General features: G+C 31.9%; 2 protein-coding genes across 6 annotated transcripts; both read left to right on the top strand.

The window, feature by feature from the left end:
- Positions 1-1,223: 1,223 nt before the first annotated feature.
- Positions 1,224-4,278, top strand: LOC101214336 (zinc finger-like protein). Of its 5 annotated transcripts, none has more exons than XM_004147138.3 (5): positions 1,224-1,445; positions 2,394-3,161; positions 3,274-3,459; positions 3,545-3,670; positions 3,805-4,278. In XM_004147138.3, exons 1-5 carry the CDS (start codon positions 1,398-1,400, stop codon positions 3,910-3,912), a joined length of 1,236 nt encoding a protein of 411 aa, XP_004147186.1. In that variant the 5' UTR covers positions 1,224-1,397; the 3' UTR covers positions 3,913-4,278. The 5 variants fall into 5 exon arrangements, with proteins under 5 accessions (XP_004147186.1, XP_011649132.1, XP_031736479.1 ...); XM_011650830.2 differs by lacking the exon at positions 1,224-1,445 and adding an exon at positions 1,519-2,246; XM_031880619.1 differs by lacking the exon at positions 1,224-1,445 and adding an exon at positions 1,519-2,210.
- Positions 4,279-13,810: 9,532 nt separating this feature from the next.
- LOC101208982 (60S ribosomal protein L23) lies at positions 13,811-16,243 on the top strand. The gene is made up of 4 exons (XM_004147118.3): positions 13,811-13,956; positions 14,084-14,368; positions 15,804-15,845; positions 15,937-16,243. The coding sequence occupies exons 1-4, from the start codon at positions 13,944-13,946 to the stop codon at positions 16,017-16,019; spliced, it is 423 nt and encodes a 140-aa protein (XP_004147166.1). The 5' UTR covers positions 13,811-13,943; the 3' UTR covers positions 16,020-16,243.
- Positions 16,244-16,726: the final 483 nt, after the last annotated feature.

Below are 16,726 nucleotides of genomic sequence, written 5' to 3' on the forward strand. Positions count from 1 at the left end.
CATTTTTATTTCATATATGTCAACTTGAACTATACGAACAAACAGATAATGTAAGATTTTTGTGAAATGCAATTTGAAAATTTAGCAATATATTTAAAAGGTGAGTAAATACAAAAAGTTTAGGGATAGAACCTTTTTATATTCTCAATCAAATCATATCTTGCAAAGGATTGTAAAATTAAATAACACACATGTTGGTCAAATCAAGTCATGGTTCTTTTTTAATTCACTCAACCAACACAATAAATGAAAAAAAACAAATTCTATTTTTCCAAATTAAAAAGAAGAAGAAAGAAAGCATATAAATCCATGGATAAATATAATTGAGATGACAAGTGATGAAGATTGCTTAGGTATCTTACCCAAAACTTTTTTCATATTTTGGCTAATCATCTCTTCTTCTTTCAATCCAAGAGTATAAATGAAATCTTATCTCATTTGGAAATGTGTCCTCTCCTCAATGGGTGATTTGAGAATACTTCCATTTTATTTTTGATATGTTTTGAACCTTTTATATAGAAGAGAGTGAGTGAGAAAACAATAGTTTGATATGAAATGGTGGATATTGTTAATAGAGACAAAGTATTAAATGAATGGATTGGAGAATGAAAAAGGCAATAGCATCTTAAGAAAGTTGAGTAATTAAGTTAGGAGAGGTAAGAAAAAGAAAGAAATTACATAAAATGAAGGAAGCGATTGATAGTTAGGTGAAGGAATTGTACCAAGAGGAGTATGACAGGTAGAGAGTAACAAGGTTGGTTGATAGATAGATAGATGGTTTGAACCTTGGAAACTTGATTGGTTAGAAAGAATTTATTAAATGGGAAGAGAGAAAAAGTATGAAAAAGGAATTTAGGAAGGAAGTAAAAGACGAAAAGAGTCCACGTGTGAAAAGGAGATGGGAATAGCTATAGAAAGGCCCACCGTGACCGTCGGGTTGACCACTCGTGGAATGCCATGCTGACTGTTCCGTACGGACAGGTCCCAAATTTAGAAAAAAGAAAAAATGACGAAAACCATTGTCCCATAGAAGAAATTAATAATAAGAAAAAAAACCAACTAAGTTTGTACACCCCATTTTCTTCCTTACCCAAAAATAACTAAAATCTCTCTCTTTCTCTCTTTCTCTCTACAATAAATAATGGGTTTTAAATTATAAAAAGAATCACAATTTTGAAAAACAGGACAAACAAATTTCCCATTCTCTTCCTTTTTTTCTTTCTTTCTACTTTCTATAAAACCTTTGACTCTCTTATTTCCCGTTTGCCTTCATGGAGTTTTATTTCTTCCATTATTTCACTCAACTTTCTTCCTTCTTTCAAAACACTCCATTTTTCTTCCCTTCTCTTTCCTTTTAAAACAACCCCATTTTGGCTTTTTTCTTCTTCTTTACAGTTATGTTGCAGGACGTCATGAGCTCTGCGTCAGACCAAATGCTTACCATTGTAATCTTTTTTTTTTTTTTTTTTCTTTTTTTCTTTCTCCTTCTGTGTCTGTTTTGCGGTATTATTCGTGAATGTTTGGGTCAACTTCATGTCTACGAGGTTTATGACAAAATTCGTAGCTACCATTTTTGAGGTCTTTGTGGTTGAGAAATGGGTTTGAATTATTTTCTTCCCCTTTTGATTATTGTGGAAACATGTGGCTTATAAATATTGTTGTTACAACATTTCTGGGTTGGATTATTCGTATTCAAAATATCTAAGATAAATGAGAGAGAATCCATGCTTCACAAGCATCTCACATGGATGTGTTGTTGGAGTTGATTTTTAAATTCTATTTGTTTGTACAAACTGGGAAATTCTTACCACTAATCCAACCAAATTCAGTACTCCATTACCTTCTTGCTTTATTTTTCTCTTTTGCATTCCCACATATCACATGAGCATAATTGCACATCTTTTTCAACTTTGCACAATAAACATGCAGCATTAGAGACCATTCCTTCCTTTTTGAAAAAGTTTGGTGCATTACATATTGTTTTACCCAAATCCTATGAAAATTCTGATTGCTTTAGATATTTCTCTTTTATATTGTTGTGCTAAATACCTTATCTTCATCTACTAGTATATATTTTATCCTGTTTCTCATACTGAGTTGCATATTTGAGAAGAGAGACTATATGTGCTTGTTTCTGTGTGTTTATTTATAATTCTCATCTTTTGGTTGTCAATATGAAGAATGCTGATTTTTGTTTGTTTGAAACAAAGGTCCATTTCTGTGCGCCTGTGCCTAAAAGCATATCGGTAGATGTAGATTTCTTCTTGTTGATCTATCAATATTTAGCTTATCTTGTTCTTGCTAAGTCCCTTTTCGTTTTTTTTTTTTTTTTTTTGTTTCTGTATGCATTGGTGTAGAAAAGTTGATGTTGGCTTTTGATATTGTCTTTTCAGGATGAAATCTCTAGTCCGATCAATGCCCAAATATTTGATTTCTGTGACCCCGAGCTGTTCGCGGAGACGCTTCAGAATTCTGAGTTCAATTCTTGCTCAAATTGTTGTTACGACAAGAATTCGCCATATGCTACAAATCTGTCTAATTCCCCAGATCAAACAGATAACAATGGCAATGGCAATGGCAATGGCAATACTGTTGCCGGTGCTGCATCGTTTATACCTACTAACGATGCATCAGCTGCAACTAACATAACGACCAACAGTGCTAGTAACCTGACTGCTATCTTTGATTCCCAAGAAGAACTTGACAACGATATCTCTGCTTCCATAGACTTCTCTCCATCGGCTTCGTTTTCGATCCCTCAATATCTCACTATCCAGTCGGGGCAGTTCGATGTTTCTCAAGTGCAATCTCAAATGCCATTGGTAGATCCCATGATTGAAGGGCTTGTGCAGTGTCCTATGGCTCCAGTTGGAGCTCTCATTGACGAAGATCTACCGTCCATTTACGTCGATGATTGCTTATCTTCCTTGACTTCCTACATGCCACTGAATCCTGCTTCCCCTTCATGCTCGTTTGTCGGAACTACCATGGCAACTTACCTGCCTACCACATCAATGAATCCTGCTACATCGACTGTTGAAAGTTGTGGAATGTTTTCTCTCCTCGGCCCTGACTTGCAAGACCTTGACTATCAAGGAGACAACTGTGGACTCTACAGCCAAGACTGTATGCAGGGGACTTTCAATCCAGCAGATCTTCAGGTACTTAACCAAACTCTATAGACTACAATCCATATTCAACAACTACAAAATAAACAAATCGATATCACAATCACATTCGATTGCCACTCAACATTTTTGTTGTATATAAAAGGTGCTTAACAATGAAAATCTACAACTGGCTGCTGGGGCAATGAACTGCACTTCTTTAGCTTCCGATCTCTCAAGCTTAAAGGACAGTACTTTCAAAGTAGGAAAACTCTCCACGGAAGAGAGAAAGGAGAAGATTCATAGGTACATGAAGAAAAGAAATGAGAGAAACTTCAGCAAGAAAATTAAGGTCCATACTCTTTCTTTCTCTTTTCCCTCTCCCCTCTTTATAACCAAACTCGAAATCTTGCTGATGGGTGGAAGCAAATTGACAGTATGCCTGCCGAAAAACACTAGCAGATAGCCGACCACGGGTTCGAGGACGGTTTGCGAAGAACGACGAATTGGCAGAGAATCACAGGGCTGCTTGTAGCAACCATGAAGGAGAAGAAGAAGAAGAAGTAAAGCTCCTCTTTGAGCCAACTTTTGAAAGCTACTCCAATTGGGAGAACAGAGTTTTTTAAGGAAAAAAAAAAAACTATATGTATATATATATTATGTATATATATATATATCAATGGTTTTTGTTTTGCAGGTAGTTGTGAAGGAAGAAGATAGCATGGTTGACTCCTCAGATATCTTTGCTCATATCAGTGGAGTGAACTCCTTCAAGTGCAACTATCCAATTCAGTCTTGGACTTGAATTTTTTGATGTTGTTTATTAAAAATAAATCACCAAAAAGAAAAAATCAGAAAAAAAGAAAAAAAAAGAAAAGAAAAAAAGAGGAAGAAACTACAATTTTGCAGGACCCAAATACAGATATGAACATAAGAATAAGAATAATAATTTTATGATATATAGTAGAAAGAGATAGTGATGAAGGGTCATAAAAATAGAAATAAGTTTGAGTCAGGCCACCTAGCAATCAAACTTTAGAAGTTTTCAATTTGTAGATATCTCATCAACAAATTCAAAATCCTTAATTTGTACATGTTAGGGGTTTATGCCCTCAAAAGTTGCAATAACTAATGTAATGTTCAAATTTAATTATAAGGTTTGTTACAACAACTCTCTCATCTTCCTTTTATTTCTTTTAAGCTTTTCACTTCCTTTCTGTTTTACTTCATACTTCATCTCCATCCATTGTAGTTAAATTATCAATTTTTAGTTCAAAGATAGTTTGAATTTAGTCTTAATGTCAAAATTGGTTCCATCAAACCCTATATCATACCACAAAACACAATTTATGAAATTCTATCCATTATAAAATTCTAACTTAGGTTAAATTGAGTTTCGCTCAACGAAAATTCACATTATCTTTCATTCTAGAGGGTCTAGAGGGCCGAGGTTCAATTCTCCATCTCTCTAATTGTTGTACTAAAAGAAGTTTGAATGTCATATGCACCTATTTTAACTCAATTCAAATAGTAGGGCAAAAAAAACCTCTAGTTTTTCACATGAGACATTGAATAAAAGTTTTTCATAACAAATTCAAAGAAATTGTTTTGAAAATACCATAAAAAAAAAGTATGTATTATTACTATCTTTATGTTGAAAGTTCAACAATTATTACACCGAATTTAGGGGTGTTCATGGATTGAGTTGAAATACTTTTTAGCCCAACTCAATTGTTTGGGTTGTAAGTTTCTTGAAAAATTGTAAAAAAAATCATAAAGTTTTCCTACTTCATAAATAGCACACATTCTCAAGAATTGTTAACGAGTTTCTTGAGCACACTTTGTCAAGATTGTGATCGAGTTTGAGGTAAGAACATAAAAATTGGTATTTTGTGTCGAGGTTTATGCCACAAAGTTACTTATTTTATTTTAATAAATATATTGCTACTTATTTCATATAACTTGAATAGTATATGACTGACATAGAAGAAGATTACATTCAAGTAATAGCCTAAAAGATCTATATAGCATATACATAAAATTAATGTCTTATTCTAGTAACACTATGAATACGACTCGCTTTGTAATCATTACAAACAATTTTATTCAAATTGTTTACAAAGAGACATGCATGTGGGAGTATCTTTTGCAATGAATTTGTATAAGAATGGACTGTAAGCTATATAATCTCTTTTGTAACACTCGTTTTGACTGAAGAGATTATTAATATTTCAAATGATGACTATATGTAACTCGATCACAATCGAGAGAGAGTTATGAACTCTTACTCATGAGGGACCACCTTTTAATTTGTATGGATGAGAGTGGTTTGTCATTTTGATTCAATATGACTACCGTTTTGGGGAAGAGACAAGGTAGGGAAGTTCGGTATTGAATTTTATGTCCTAAAACTTTTTATTTGTAAATGTTAAAACTATTATATTATTGAATAAAGTTGTTGTTGGAGTATTGTTCAATAAGCTGTTATTGAAAATAAAGAGATTTACTTATAATGAAACTCAAAATCCAATAAACAAGGTTCCTTCACTATAGTATGAGTACTTGAACTTTATGTAGAGACATAAATGTGGATCAAGTTAGAGTATCAGTCTAAATTGTCTATAATATAGCAATAAGGTTGGGTGTCTACACCTTATTCTGGGACACTATGGATGCGACTCACGAGTATTTAGTACAAGTGGAATGATCTTAAGACATTTATGTAGAGACGTGTGAGTGGGAGCATCCTATGCAATGAGATCGTTTAAAATCGAACCATGAAGTAGTTACTTTTACATTGTAACGTCGTTAATTGATTAAAATTGACTATTTCAATTATAGATAACCTAGGTAACTCGACCTAATTCTGAGTTAACTATAAACTTTTGTTGATCACACGGGGTTATCCTTAGATATACATAAGTGGGGGCAACTCTTGATCACACGGGGTTATCCTTAGATATACATAAGTGGATGCAACTCTTGATCACACGGGGTTATCCTTAGATATACATAAGTGGAGGCAACTCATCAGGACTGGCCCAATAGACCTCCAATTCTAGGGATAAGACTAGGTGAGTAGCTGGAGACGGAGGATGCAAAACATAATTCACTTGATCTACCCACTTTAAGGTTAATAGATAGGTTGTTCCCTTAAGTGTTGAATCCAGATCTTGAATAAAGAGGCTCCACCTTCTCATTGTTCTGAAAGAGATTCGATTTATAGGTTGGATCTTAACTAATTGTTCATCAAATGATCAACAAAGGCTTAAGAAGCAGAATGTAATTTTAGAGGTAAAATGGTAAATTGACTTATATGAGATTATGAACAACTTGTGAATGGTTGTCTTACTAATCATGATTATATCAGGTGACCACAAATATATTTATAGTGAGGAGAATCAAGCTACATGTTGTCACTACAAGAATTCAGGACAATCTCGACGTAGACACACATTAGTATATGTAACAAAACAAGTCAGGAAAGGATCTCGAGGTACATGGTGCCGTCGAAAAGGAAGTCGTGAGTAGTACGTTGGTGAGGCACTCTCGACGTGCAAACGAAAACACATCGAGAATGCCTTACTCCCGACGCAGGCAATTTGATGGACACAACACGTCGGTAATAGGGACTTTCAACGTCCCTCTCTGCGTCAGCCAAGAAGGACTTCCAATGTGGCGTTGGGCAAACCTTCTCCAATACATTGGTCATGACGTCGAGAACGTGCCTCATTCTCGACGCGTTCTATGCGTCAGGAGATATGTTTAATATATATATACAATTATTATTTTGTGAGGTACTCTTTTAGATTTCAATTCGATTTAAATTCAATCAAATTCTTAAAGACAACGGACACAAAATTAATAAAAAGTTATTAAAATACCAAATTGTATTTATATTAAAAACTAAATCCAAATATTAAATAATTACAAAACTTTTGAAGAAATTACACAAAAAAGAAATAAAGTACACGATCTCCTAATCTCCACAGACGTCATATTTCCACAAGTTCATAGCTATAATGACATAAAAGTAAATTTAGATATATATCACCGACAACAAATTAAACAACTTAAAAGTTGAAAAATACGTACTGCAAGTGTTCAAGGTCCTCTTTGTGTCCGACTCATTTCCTCGATCATCTTCTTCATTTCTTCCATTTGTCGGGCATGCAACTTTGACGTTATTCATTGTTCTTCAATTACTCGTTGAGCGTTTTCAAGGTGAACTCTTAGTTGTTAACCTCTCTAGAGTGTCTCTCTTGCTCATATGAAGATGAAGAACAACTCTACCAGTCTTTCAGGACTTGGGCTTGGGGTCCTAACCAAGACCCTTTGAGTAGCCCGATCATCTACCCATAACGGTCTCGCATATCTTGTCTCCAAAGAGTGGTTGAGAACCTTCTGCAGTGGTGTAACAACCCAACTCTTTATACTTAATTGAGGTCATTACCATTTAAAATAAATAAAGATTTTTTTATTTAAAATAAAAGAAAATACTAAATTTAAAGAAAAAGTTTCAAATATTCATTTAAAACTTTATAAGAAAGTATATAAAAGAAACATAAACAAATAGAATACTAATTCGGGCCCTCCAAAAATAAATAAAGGTAAAAAAAATAGATATATCTAAAAGTAAACATGATTCTTGAAATAAATTTATTAAAATTTACTATTAAAAACTTAAATGCGGAAGAAAACCTAAATTTTATCTTGTGGCGAACCACGGTCACTTCTTGTTATTCACTAGGTTGCATTTACCCTTACCTTTGCCTGAAAAATTAAATATTTAGAAGAATGAGTATAAATTTATACTCAATAAATGACTCGCTATTAGTCCCACTGTGTGTCGGTTAATTTTTCACTAGAATCCTGTAAGAAAGTATCGCATAACTATTGTGCTCCCGAACGCACACCATCTTGTAAGAAAGTTTGCAAACGAAGATGCTTTAAGAAATAGACCACTTGTGAGTTCTCTATAATAAACTATCATTGTTGCTAAGGATTGTGTTTTGAAGAATGTAATCAGTTATGGTTATGGTTTTTGGTTTGTTTCGAACTATTTGATGTGTTTGGATTTAAATTAAAAATGAGTACTTGTAAAATTTATGAAATCTAACTAATTTAAAAATTATTGTTGTAAAGAAATTACCTATTTTATTGCCGTGACCAAACATTATGAATTTTTGCATAGCAAAAGAAGAAAGCTATCAAAAGGTTAATATCATAATAATAATAGGGATTATAATGGATTAAACAGCATTGTTATAACATACAATTATAGTTGGAAATAATATATTATAACCTTACAAAATGTCATTATATATCAAAGATAACATCTTAGTTTATCTATGTAAATATATTATAGCTTTACTAAAAAAAAAGCTATCAAATGGATTTATAACATCATAATTAAGCTATATATGTATACTCTATTATAGCATCTGTCATAGTTCTACGAAAAGACTATAAAAAGTCCTAGACTTTTAATAACATGGGTGTCAGGGCTTTCGAAAAAGGCTATAAAAGGTATTTTATAGTCTTTTTTGTTAGTTATCGTAACCATTATTTCTTGTAGTATTTAATTAATATTTCATTTAAATCATATTTAATGAATATCTCTCCAATATCTTATAATTTTAAATTAATTTAATTAAATTAAAAAAACTAAAACTATTAATTAATTATTCAATTAATTAATAGCTAAATTAAATATTTTATATTTAACTAAATTAAATTTGAATCATATTCAAATATAAATTTATCTTATAACCAATAGTTTTAATATAAATCCAATTTACATTAAATTAATATTTGAACTCATTTAAATATTTTAGATCTCATAAATTAATTTTGAATCATATCGAAAATTAAATTTATATAATAAAATTTGATTAAAATATAAACTTGATATTATAATGTATCACCATACAATATACTAATTTCGAAAGTAAATTTGAACAATTCAAATTACAACCGATGTAAATAAATCTCATTATCCTTTACAAACTAAGAAGAGAATCTAATTGACCTATAGATTAGAAGCTACAACGATATGAGATTAATTGACTAAATTCATTAACCACATTAGTCAATATTCATTAACTCTGTGTACATTCCACTAAAGACTCACAGTTGAAATCTTCCCATTGTAGAAATATTTTTATGTCCACGAATATAGACCAATAACAGTAAATTAGTCTTTCACGAGTGTTCATAACACCAGTTGGCTGTTTTACCCCTAGGTTACCCCTAGTCCTTAAATACTAGTGCTCATCTAATAAACAACATGATTATGGTTCAACCAATAAACAAAAACCTCTCTCGCGTCATAGAGAGAGTAGGACCAAGTCTTGAAGACAGAATTTAAGGGAATACTCATCTACTTACCCTAAAGTAGGGAATGAGTGAATTTCATCTTGTGTAATTATGTTTCTAGCTTTCTACTTGGTCTTGTCTCCAAAATAATAAGCATATTGAGTCGACAATCTGGCCACTCCCACCCATACAAATCAAAGGACAATTTCTCACAAACAGAAGTTTATAATATACTCAGGATTAAGACTAAGTTACCTAAGTCATCCTAGTGAAATAGAAACCTAACTAGTTGACGGAGTTACATTTAATGGTTACTATTTTGCGATTCGGTCTTATATAAACTCATTGCATAGGATACTCTCACTCGCATGTCATTTACACGAACGTGCTAGATTATTGCGTTTGTATCAAATGTTGAGCCGCATGTATAATGTTACTAGAATAAAGTACTCAACCTTATTCTTATACTATAAACCTTTTAAGTTGATCTCGAACATTGGTCCATGTATGTCTCTACATACTATTCAAGACTCATCAAACAACTTAGGAGATTAGTTTATTGGATTTGGGCTATTAAGGTAAAAACTAATAATATAATCAACAACACTTATTGAAATTATAATAATAACGATCGATATATTATATTTACAATCTATGAGTTTTAGGACATAAATTTCGATTGTTTTTGTCTTTCTCTTCGTCGTGGGTTTCAGTCCTCCTATTTGTCATGGATTTACGTCTTTCTTTTCGTCGGCTTTGTGGTTCAGATCTTCTCCAATTATCTTTCTCTCAACAAAGGTACATGGTGTTGGGTCCATTCATATACCTTAAACTGTAAGGAAGTTATTGCTTTTTTTAATCTTTTGTTTTAATTATTTGGTTTTTATCAGCTTGATTAAGCATGTGAACCTTTGAATGATGGTATTGCATTTATTCTTCTTTTCGAAGTACTGTACTACATTACTGATCTTCTGATACCATAAAAATACATCTCTACGCTTTGATGTTTAGAAAAAAAATAGTTTTTATTTTTGTGGTTATTTTAGGTCTTCCCATGTACTCTACTCAATACTCACAATACAACATTTTTGCATATTGTTATTTTTTTTACATTTTAAGAAGCAATATTCTATTCTCTCTATTTTTTATATTATTAAATTGTTATCTGTTAACAAAAAAAAAAAAAAAGTAGAAACTTTTTCTACTTTTTATATTTTAGGTTCTTTATTTGACTAATTTGGTTGTTAATTTTTTAACACAATGATAAAATAAATTTCAATCTTGGTCTTTCCAATTTTCTATTTGTTTGGTGTTAGGTTAGTAGTTTTTTCTTTTGATTTTTTTGTAATAACTTGCTTGCATTGAAGCGTATAAGAGTTTCTATTTGCTAAAGCATGTTAGATGCTCCTAATAGATTGGTGTTATTATGTTGTTATGTTCTTCATTCTTTTTCTCTAAAGCATTTTAGGCGGTAGAGTTAAATGTTAAATATTGTGTTTGTTTCTTTCAATTCTAAATATTGAGAAAATAATAATTTACTTTAAAATTGATATTACATTTTAGATGTCACAAAATATCGATGAGGTTATTGAAATTGATGGATTAAGAAGTGAGGGACCATGGTCGAACAAGAGTGAAGCTTTATTTTTAGACTTAATGGATGAAAAAGTTACAAAAGACAAGAAGCCAACTAAATGCTAGTACGTGATATGATTACTCTCATGATCAATTGAAAAACAAGTTCAATAAATTAAGATAAATCCACGTAGACTTTAAAAAGATATTGAGTGATATGGCAATAAATGGTTGGGATCCCTTATTAAGCATTATCAATCTTGGAAAGGAAACAATGGAACAAACTTTTTAAGGTATGATACTTGCATTTTTTATTTTTCATTTATAATCACCTACAGGCGAAGAAGATAACTAAAAAGTTTTCATTTTCTATAGGTGAATAAACGAGCTAAAAAGTTTAAGAAAAGTGGTTGCCCACGTTGGGAAAAGCTCGTGAGAATTTTTGGAGATACTACTGCAACAGGTGTAAATTCTTGTTCATCAATGATGCTTATTTTAGATTTTGAAGCAAAAAATGAAAATAACGTTCCAAGCAATACAAACTTCAGTGTTCAAGAAAATGATGAAGAAAAAAGCAAAAAAACGAGTTAGAAGAAAGAAAGACAAGTTTGATAGTTTCTTTTCTATATTCATTGATGTATATGTTGAGAATGCAAAGAGAAAAAAATGACATCCTTGAGAAAAAATCTCTTGGTTGTACATCTAGTCAAGTTGATGAGAGTTAAACGTTAAGCAAAAAAGATGATCTCGATAAAAACTTGATGGAAAATTTCAACATTTTAAATACAATGAAGGATGTTGATGGAGAGGCTTATTCCAAAATACTAAAACTCTTGCACCGAGATCATGCTTGGAGAAAACTATTTTTGTGAATGTTCGATTCAAGGAAGAGAGATTTCATAAATAGTCTCTAGATGTCACTTAGGTATGTTTTAGGATTATGTCATTTACGTTTTAATATTAGGTTAAACATGGATTTTGTGTGTTTAACTTTATAGTTTTATGTTATTTTTTAACATGGCTACGTTTTTTTTTAATTTATTATGAGATCGATTTTTATGTTTTTTGTGTTTGATTTAGGAATATACTAGTGAATTCAAATGGACGATTTGATTCAAGCAAATTATTTTGAGGATTTTGATTCTGATTTTGACGATGATGACAATGTTACATACATCCTTTTTACTTTATTGTACACGAGCTTGCACAAGGTATAACCTTCTAAACAACCATGTAGGACCTCTGCACTAAGAGGACGTGATTATGTGATCGAGTTGTTAAATGAAAACAATAGTAGATATTTTGATTATTTTAAGATGAAAATAGTTACATTCATAAGGTTTTGTGAAGATTTAAAATTCAAGAAAAATCTGCAAGCATCTAGGTATTTCCTCGTTCAAGAAAAATTTGTTATATTCTTATTAATCATAACACATAATGCAAAGCAACCACATAGAAACATAAAGATTTCAACATTCATGACGTGTTATTTCTCTAGCTTTTAACCTTGTTTTGAGGAAGGATTGCAAGCTTGGACTAGAAATTATTAGCCCACCCCAAATGAATACTTTATACCAATGGAGATCGTATCAAATTCAAAATATTATCATTTCTTTCAATTAATGCATTAATGTTTTGAAATATTACCCTCTCTTGCACATAGTTCATACTAATTCATAATATATTTGTGTTTATGATTATCCTTTAGGATTGTATTGGTGCTATTTGATGACACTCACGTTGTTGAAAGTATTCCCCAAAATGAACAAATACTGTTTCATGAAAAAAATTCTAACACAACATGAAATATAATTTATGTTCGTTCATTTGATATATTATTCATGTATGTCATGTTTGGTTGGAAAGGACCGATCAATGATTCTCGCATACTTCTTGAATGTATCACGAATCTCAAAAATAAATTTTCTATGTCTAAGAGAAGTAAATAATTATGTGCTTTTAGAACTTTAAATGAAATGGATGACTTTATAATAATTTTTTATTTGCCTTATTATATACAGATCAATACTATCCTGTCGATTCAGGATATTCAATATGCCATGATTTTTAGCACCCTTTCGTGATCAAAGATATCATTTATGAGATATTAGAGAAAGGAGACATCGCCCTCGAGGTAAAGAAGAAAGTGTTTTAAATATCGACATTCTTCACTGCAAAATGTCATTAAATGTTGTTTTGGTGTGCTGAAGGCTCAATTTCGTATTCTTAAGCAAATGCCTTCATACCCGATCAAGATACAAAAATATATAGCGATAGCATGTTGCACAATTCACAATTATATTAGATTTAATGATCGTAAGATGATGTATTCAATGACTTTAGCAATAAATTAATGAAAGTTGAAGATACACAAAATTTGAGTCGACATCATCTAAGAGAAATGACATGAGTGAGAGATGATATTTGTCGATCAAATTTGGATAACATTTGAAGGATAAATACAATTTTATGTTTATGTTATTTTTATTCGTGTACTAAGACTTTTCTTTATTAAATAAATAAACTTTTGATAGTTTTACTGATTATGAAGAACATATATTTTTGTTTAATGTTTAATTGAATGAGACGTGAATAAATAAAAATGAATAAGAGAAAATAAATTTGGAAGAAAACATTTAACAAACGTATTTTCTGTTTTATTTTTGAAGAAAAAAAATATAAAGAGAAATAGTTTAGATTGAGAAAATATTTATAAAAAAAACACATTTACTGTATAGTCATCATCTTTATTAAAATTTAAATTGAGAAAATATTTTGATATTAATAATTTAAAATTTGAATTAATCCGCCTTAAAATTAATCATAATTTATTCGAATATGGGCCTTAGGAAAGAGATACGAAAACAAACCCTAGATCCCATCTCTATATAAATCACCACAAAACCCTACTTTTCTCTCAGTTTCTCGTTTTAGCCGGCGAAAATGTCGAAGCGAGGTAAGTGAACCCTCATCCCTTTCCTCTTCATCCTTAACTGTTTCATTGTACGTTTGCGTTTTAGGTTTCGATTTTCTATGTTTGACCTCTGGAATCTATACGATCGATTTGTTTTTTGTTGGTGTAGGGCGCGGAGGATCTGCTGGTAACAAGTTCAGGATGTCACTGGGTCTACCGGTGGCAGCGACCGTCAATTGTGCCGACAACACGGGAGCCAAGAACTTGTACATCATCTCAGTTAAGGGTATCAAGGGGCGTCTGAACAGATTGCCATCGGCTTGTGTGGGTGATATGGTGATGGCCACTGTCAAAAAGGGAAAGCCCGATCTCAGGAAGAAGGTCCTTCCTGCTGTCATTGTTAGGCAGCGCAAGCCATGGCGGCGAAAGGATGGGGTTTTTATGTACTTCGAAGGTATCTATATTTTTCTATTGGTAGTTGATAAGCCTCCAAGTTACTTGTTTTCCATAAGAAGCTTTATGATACAGATGTTTGAACTTGATCTGTCTTTTATTTTTTCGCTGAAAGAGAGATGTAATTCATGGTTTTTGTCTCTGAACTATTATTTGACCGGATCTTCTGTGTAGTTGAACTTTATTTTGTTTTTAGGCATTTTGTTATTACTTGTATACCAGACCAAGTTTTGGTATCCTCCTTGTTGCAATGGTTGATACATTTACGAGTCTGGTAAATTGACTTTGTTCATCGTTGCAGATATGTAGAAGATGCTCATTGAAGTTTTGATGATGCTCATTGAAGTTTTGATGATGCTCATTGAAGTTTTGATGATGCTCATTGAAGTTTTGATGATGCTCATTGAAGTTTTGGTGATGCTCATTGAAGTTTTGATGATGCTCATTGAAGCTTTGATGATGCTCATATGTGCTTGATGTGAACAAAACATTGTTTATTTAGTTCTTGTTTCATCCTTTATCTTATTCTGGCGTCTAGTATAAGTCATCTGCGGTTAATAGATCTCTTATCTATGGAAATTTTGTTTTATTTTAGTACAATTTTTTAATTTTGAAGTATATTCTGTTTATAGGCATTTTGTTATTACTGGGTTCCTTGCTGAATTGTAGTTGTTTGCATTTGTTCTAACCTGAGAATTTCATGATTAACATGTATTTTGGAAGCTAGATAGTTGTTGTCACTGTCAGTCGATTTATATTCCATATCTAAATTGGTTCTGTGAGGATTAAATATTAAACAGTTCCAAGATTTGAGTTTCGTAGATGTTCATTCACTGGCCAAATGGCAAACTAGAGTATCTCTTTTTAGACAAATTATGAAGCATTGTTTTTTTTTTGTGAAAAAAATTGTTCACAAAAATGGTGTGGTTTTTTTTTTCTACTTGAATTTTATAGTTGGGAAGGGTCGTTGGTCTGAGTTAACCATAAATGCGTCCCCGGGTACACAATTATAATTGAAGCTTAGTTTTGTCAAGTTAGCAATTGGTTTTCTGTTGAATTGTGATTAAAAGGTGCCTAAGTCTGCCGCTTGGCTCCATCTATATCCCAGACGTAAACTCGGTATCCTCCTTGTTGCAATGGTTGATACATTACATGTCTGGTAAATTGACTTTGTTCATCGTTGCAGACATGCTGCAGATATGTCGAAGATGCTCATTGAAACTTGATGCTCATTGAAACTTTGATGATGCTCATTGAAACTTCGATGATGCTCAACGTGTACAAAACATTGTTTATTTAGAACTAGTTTCATCCTTGATCTTATTCTGCCGTCTAGTATAAGGCCATCTGCAGTTAGTAGATTTCTTCTGTATGGAAATTTTGTTTTATTTTAGTACAATTTTTTAATTTTTGAAGTATATGTTATGTCTCTGCAGATAATGCAGGAGTGATTGTGAACCCTAAAGGTGAAATGAAGGGTAAGATTTGGTCATAGAAAAAATGTGCAAATTCAACTCTTTTGATGTAACCTTTCGAGATTATGAAGTTTGTTTGTTGGTAACATTACAGGTTCCGCAATTACTGGTCCTATTGGGAAGGAGTGTGCAGATTTGTGGCCTAGGATTGCCAGTGCAGCCAATGCTATTGCTTAGTGTTACCCTAGAGTTTAAATCTTCTCCTTTCTGTGGTTACAGCAGCTCTTATCATTTTTGATATCCCGGTGTTATAGTACTAATTTATTACCTCTTTGAGAGATTTGATGCAATACTTTTGAGACTAAGAAGAATTAGATCGAGTTGAAGGAATTATCTCATTATCATACCTCATGGATGTCTTTGATGGTTTATAACTTGCATACATCTCAAATTTTTTGGTCTTCGCATTCGTCTATTTAATTTTAATGTCGGGTCATACTAGTACTGACAATTTCTTTTATTTTTAGTTTAACATTGTCAGGTTGCTTATTGTGCTAGATTGAAGTGGGTTAGATCCAGTTTAAATGTATAGAATGATTCTCGGCTTAGTTCTTCAAACAACGTTATTATTATTTTTATTTTTTGTTGAATTTCTAAAATGATGGCAGACGACCTTGTTGAAAACCTATCTTTTATTTTTTGCTATTATTGATTAGAGATGAGTTAAGTGACATTTTTTAGGAAAAGAAACGACGTATGTGAGTGAGCAGAGCGATGTCCCAATTTTCATCCAAACAAGCTCACTTTTCTTAATGTTTGACAGAAAAAGAAAAGAAAGAAATTTCTTAACTTATAATTTTCAGGTTGTCATCGTAAGAGACATTTCTTTTTTTTTTTCTTTAACAAACAGAAACATATTGATCAAAAGAGACAGGAGCAATAAA

Source organism: Cucumis sativus, chromosome 2, assembly GCF_000004075.3.
Source record: "Cucumis sativus cultivar 9930 chromosome 2, Cucumber_9930_V3, whole genome shotgun sequence".
Taxonomy (NCBI): domain Eukaryota; kingdom Viridiplantae; phylum Streptophyta; class Magnoliopsida; order Cucurbitales; family Cucurbitaceae; genus Cucumis; species Cucumis sativus.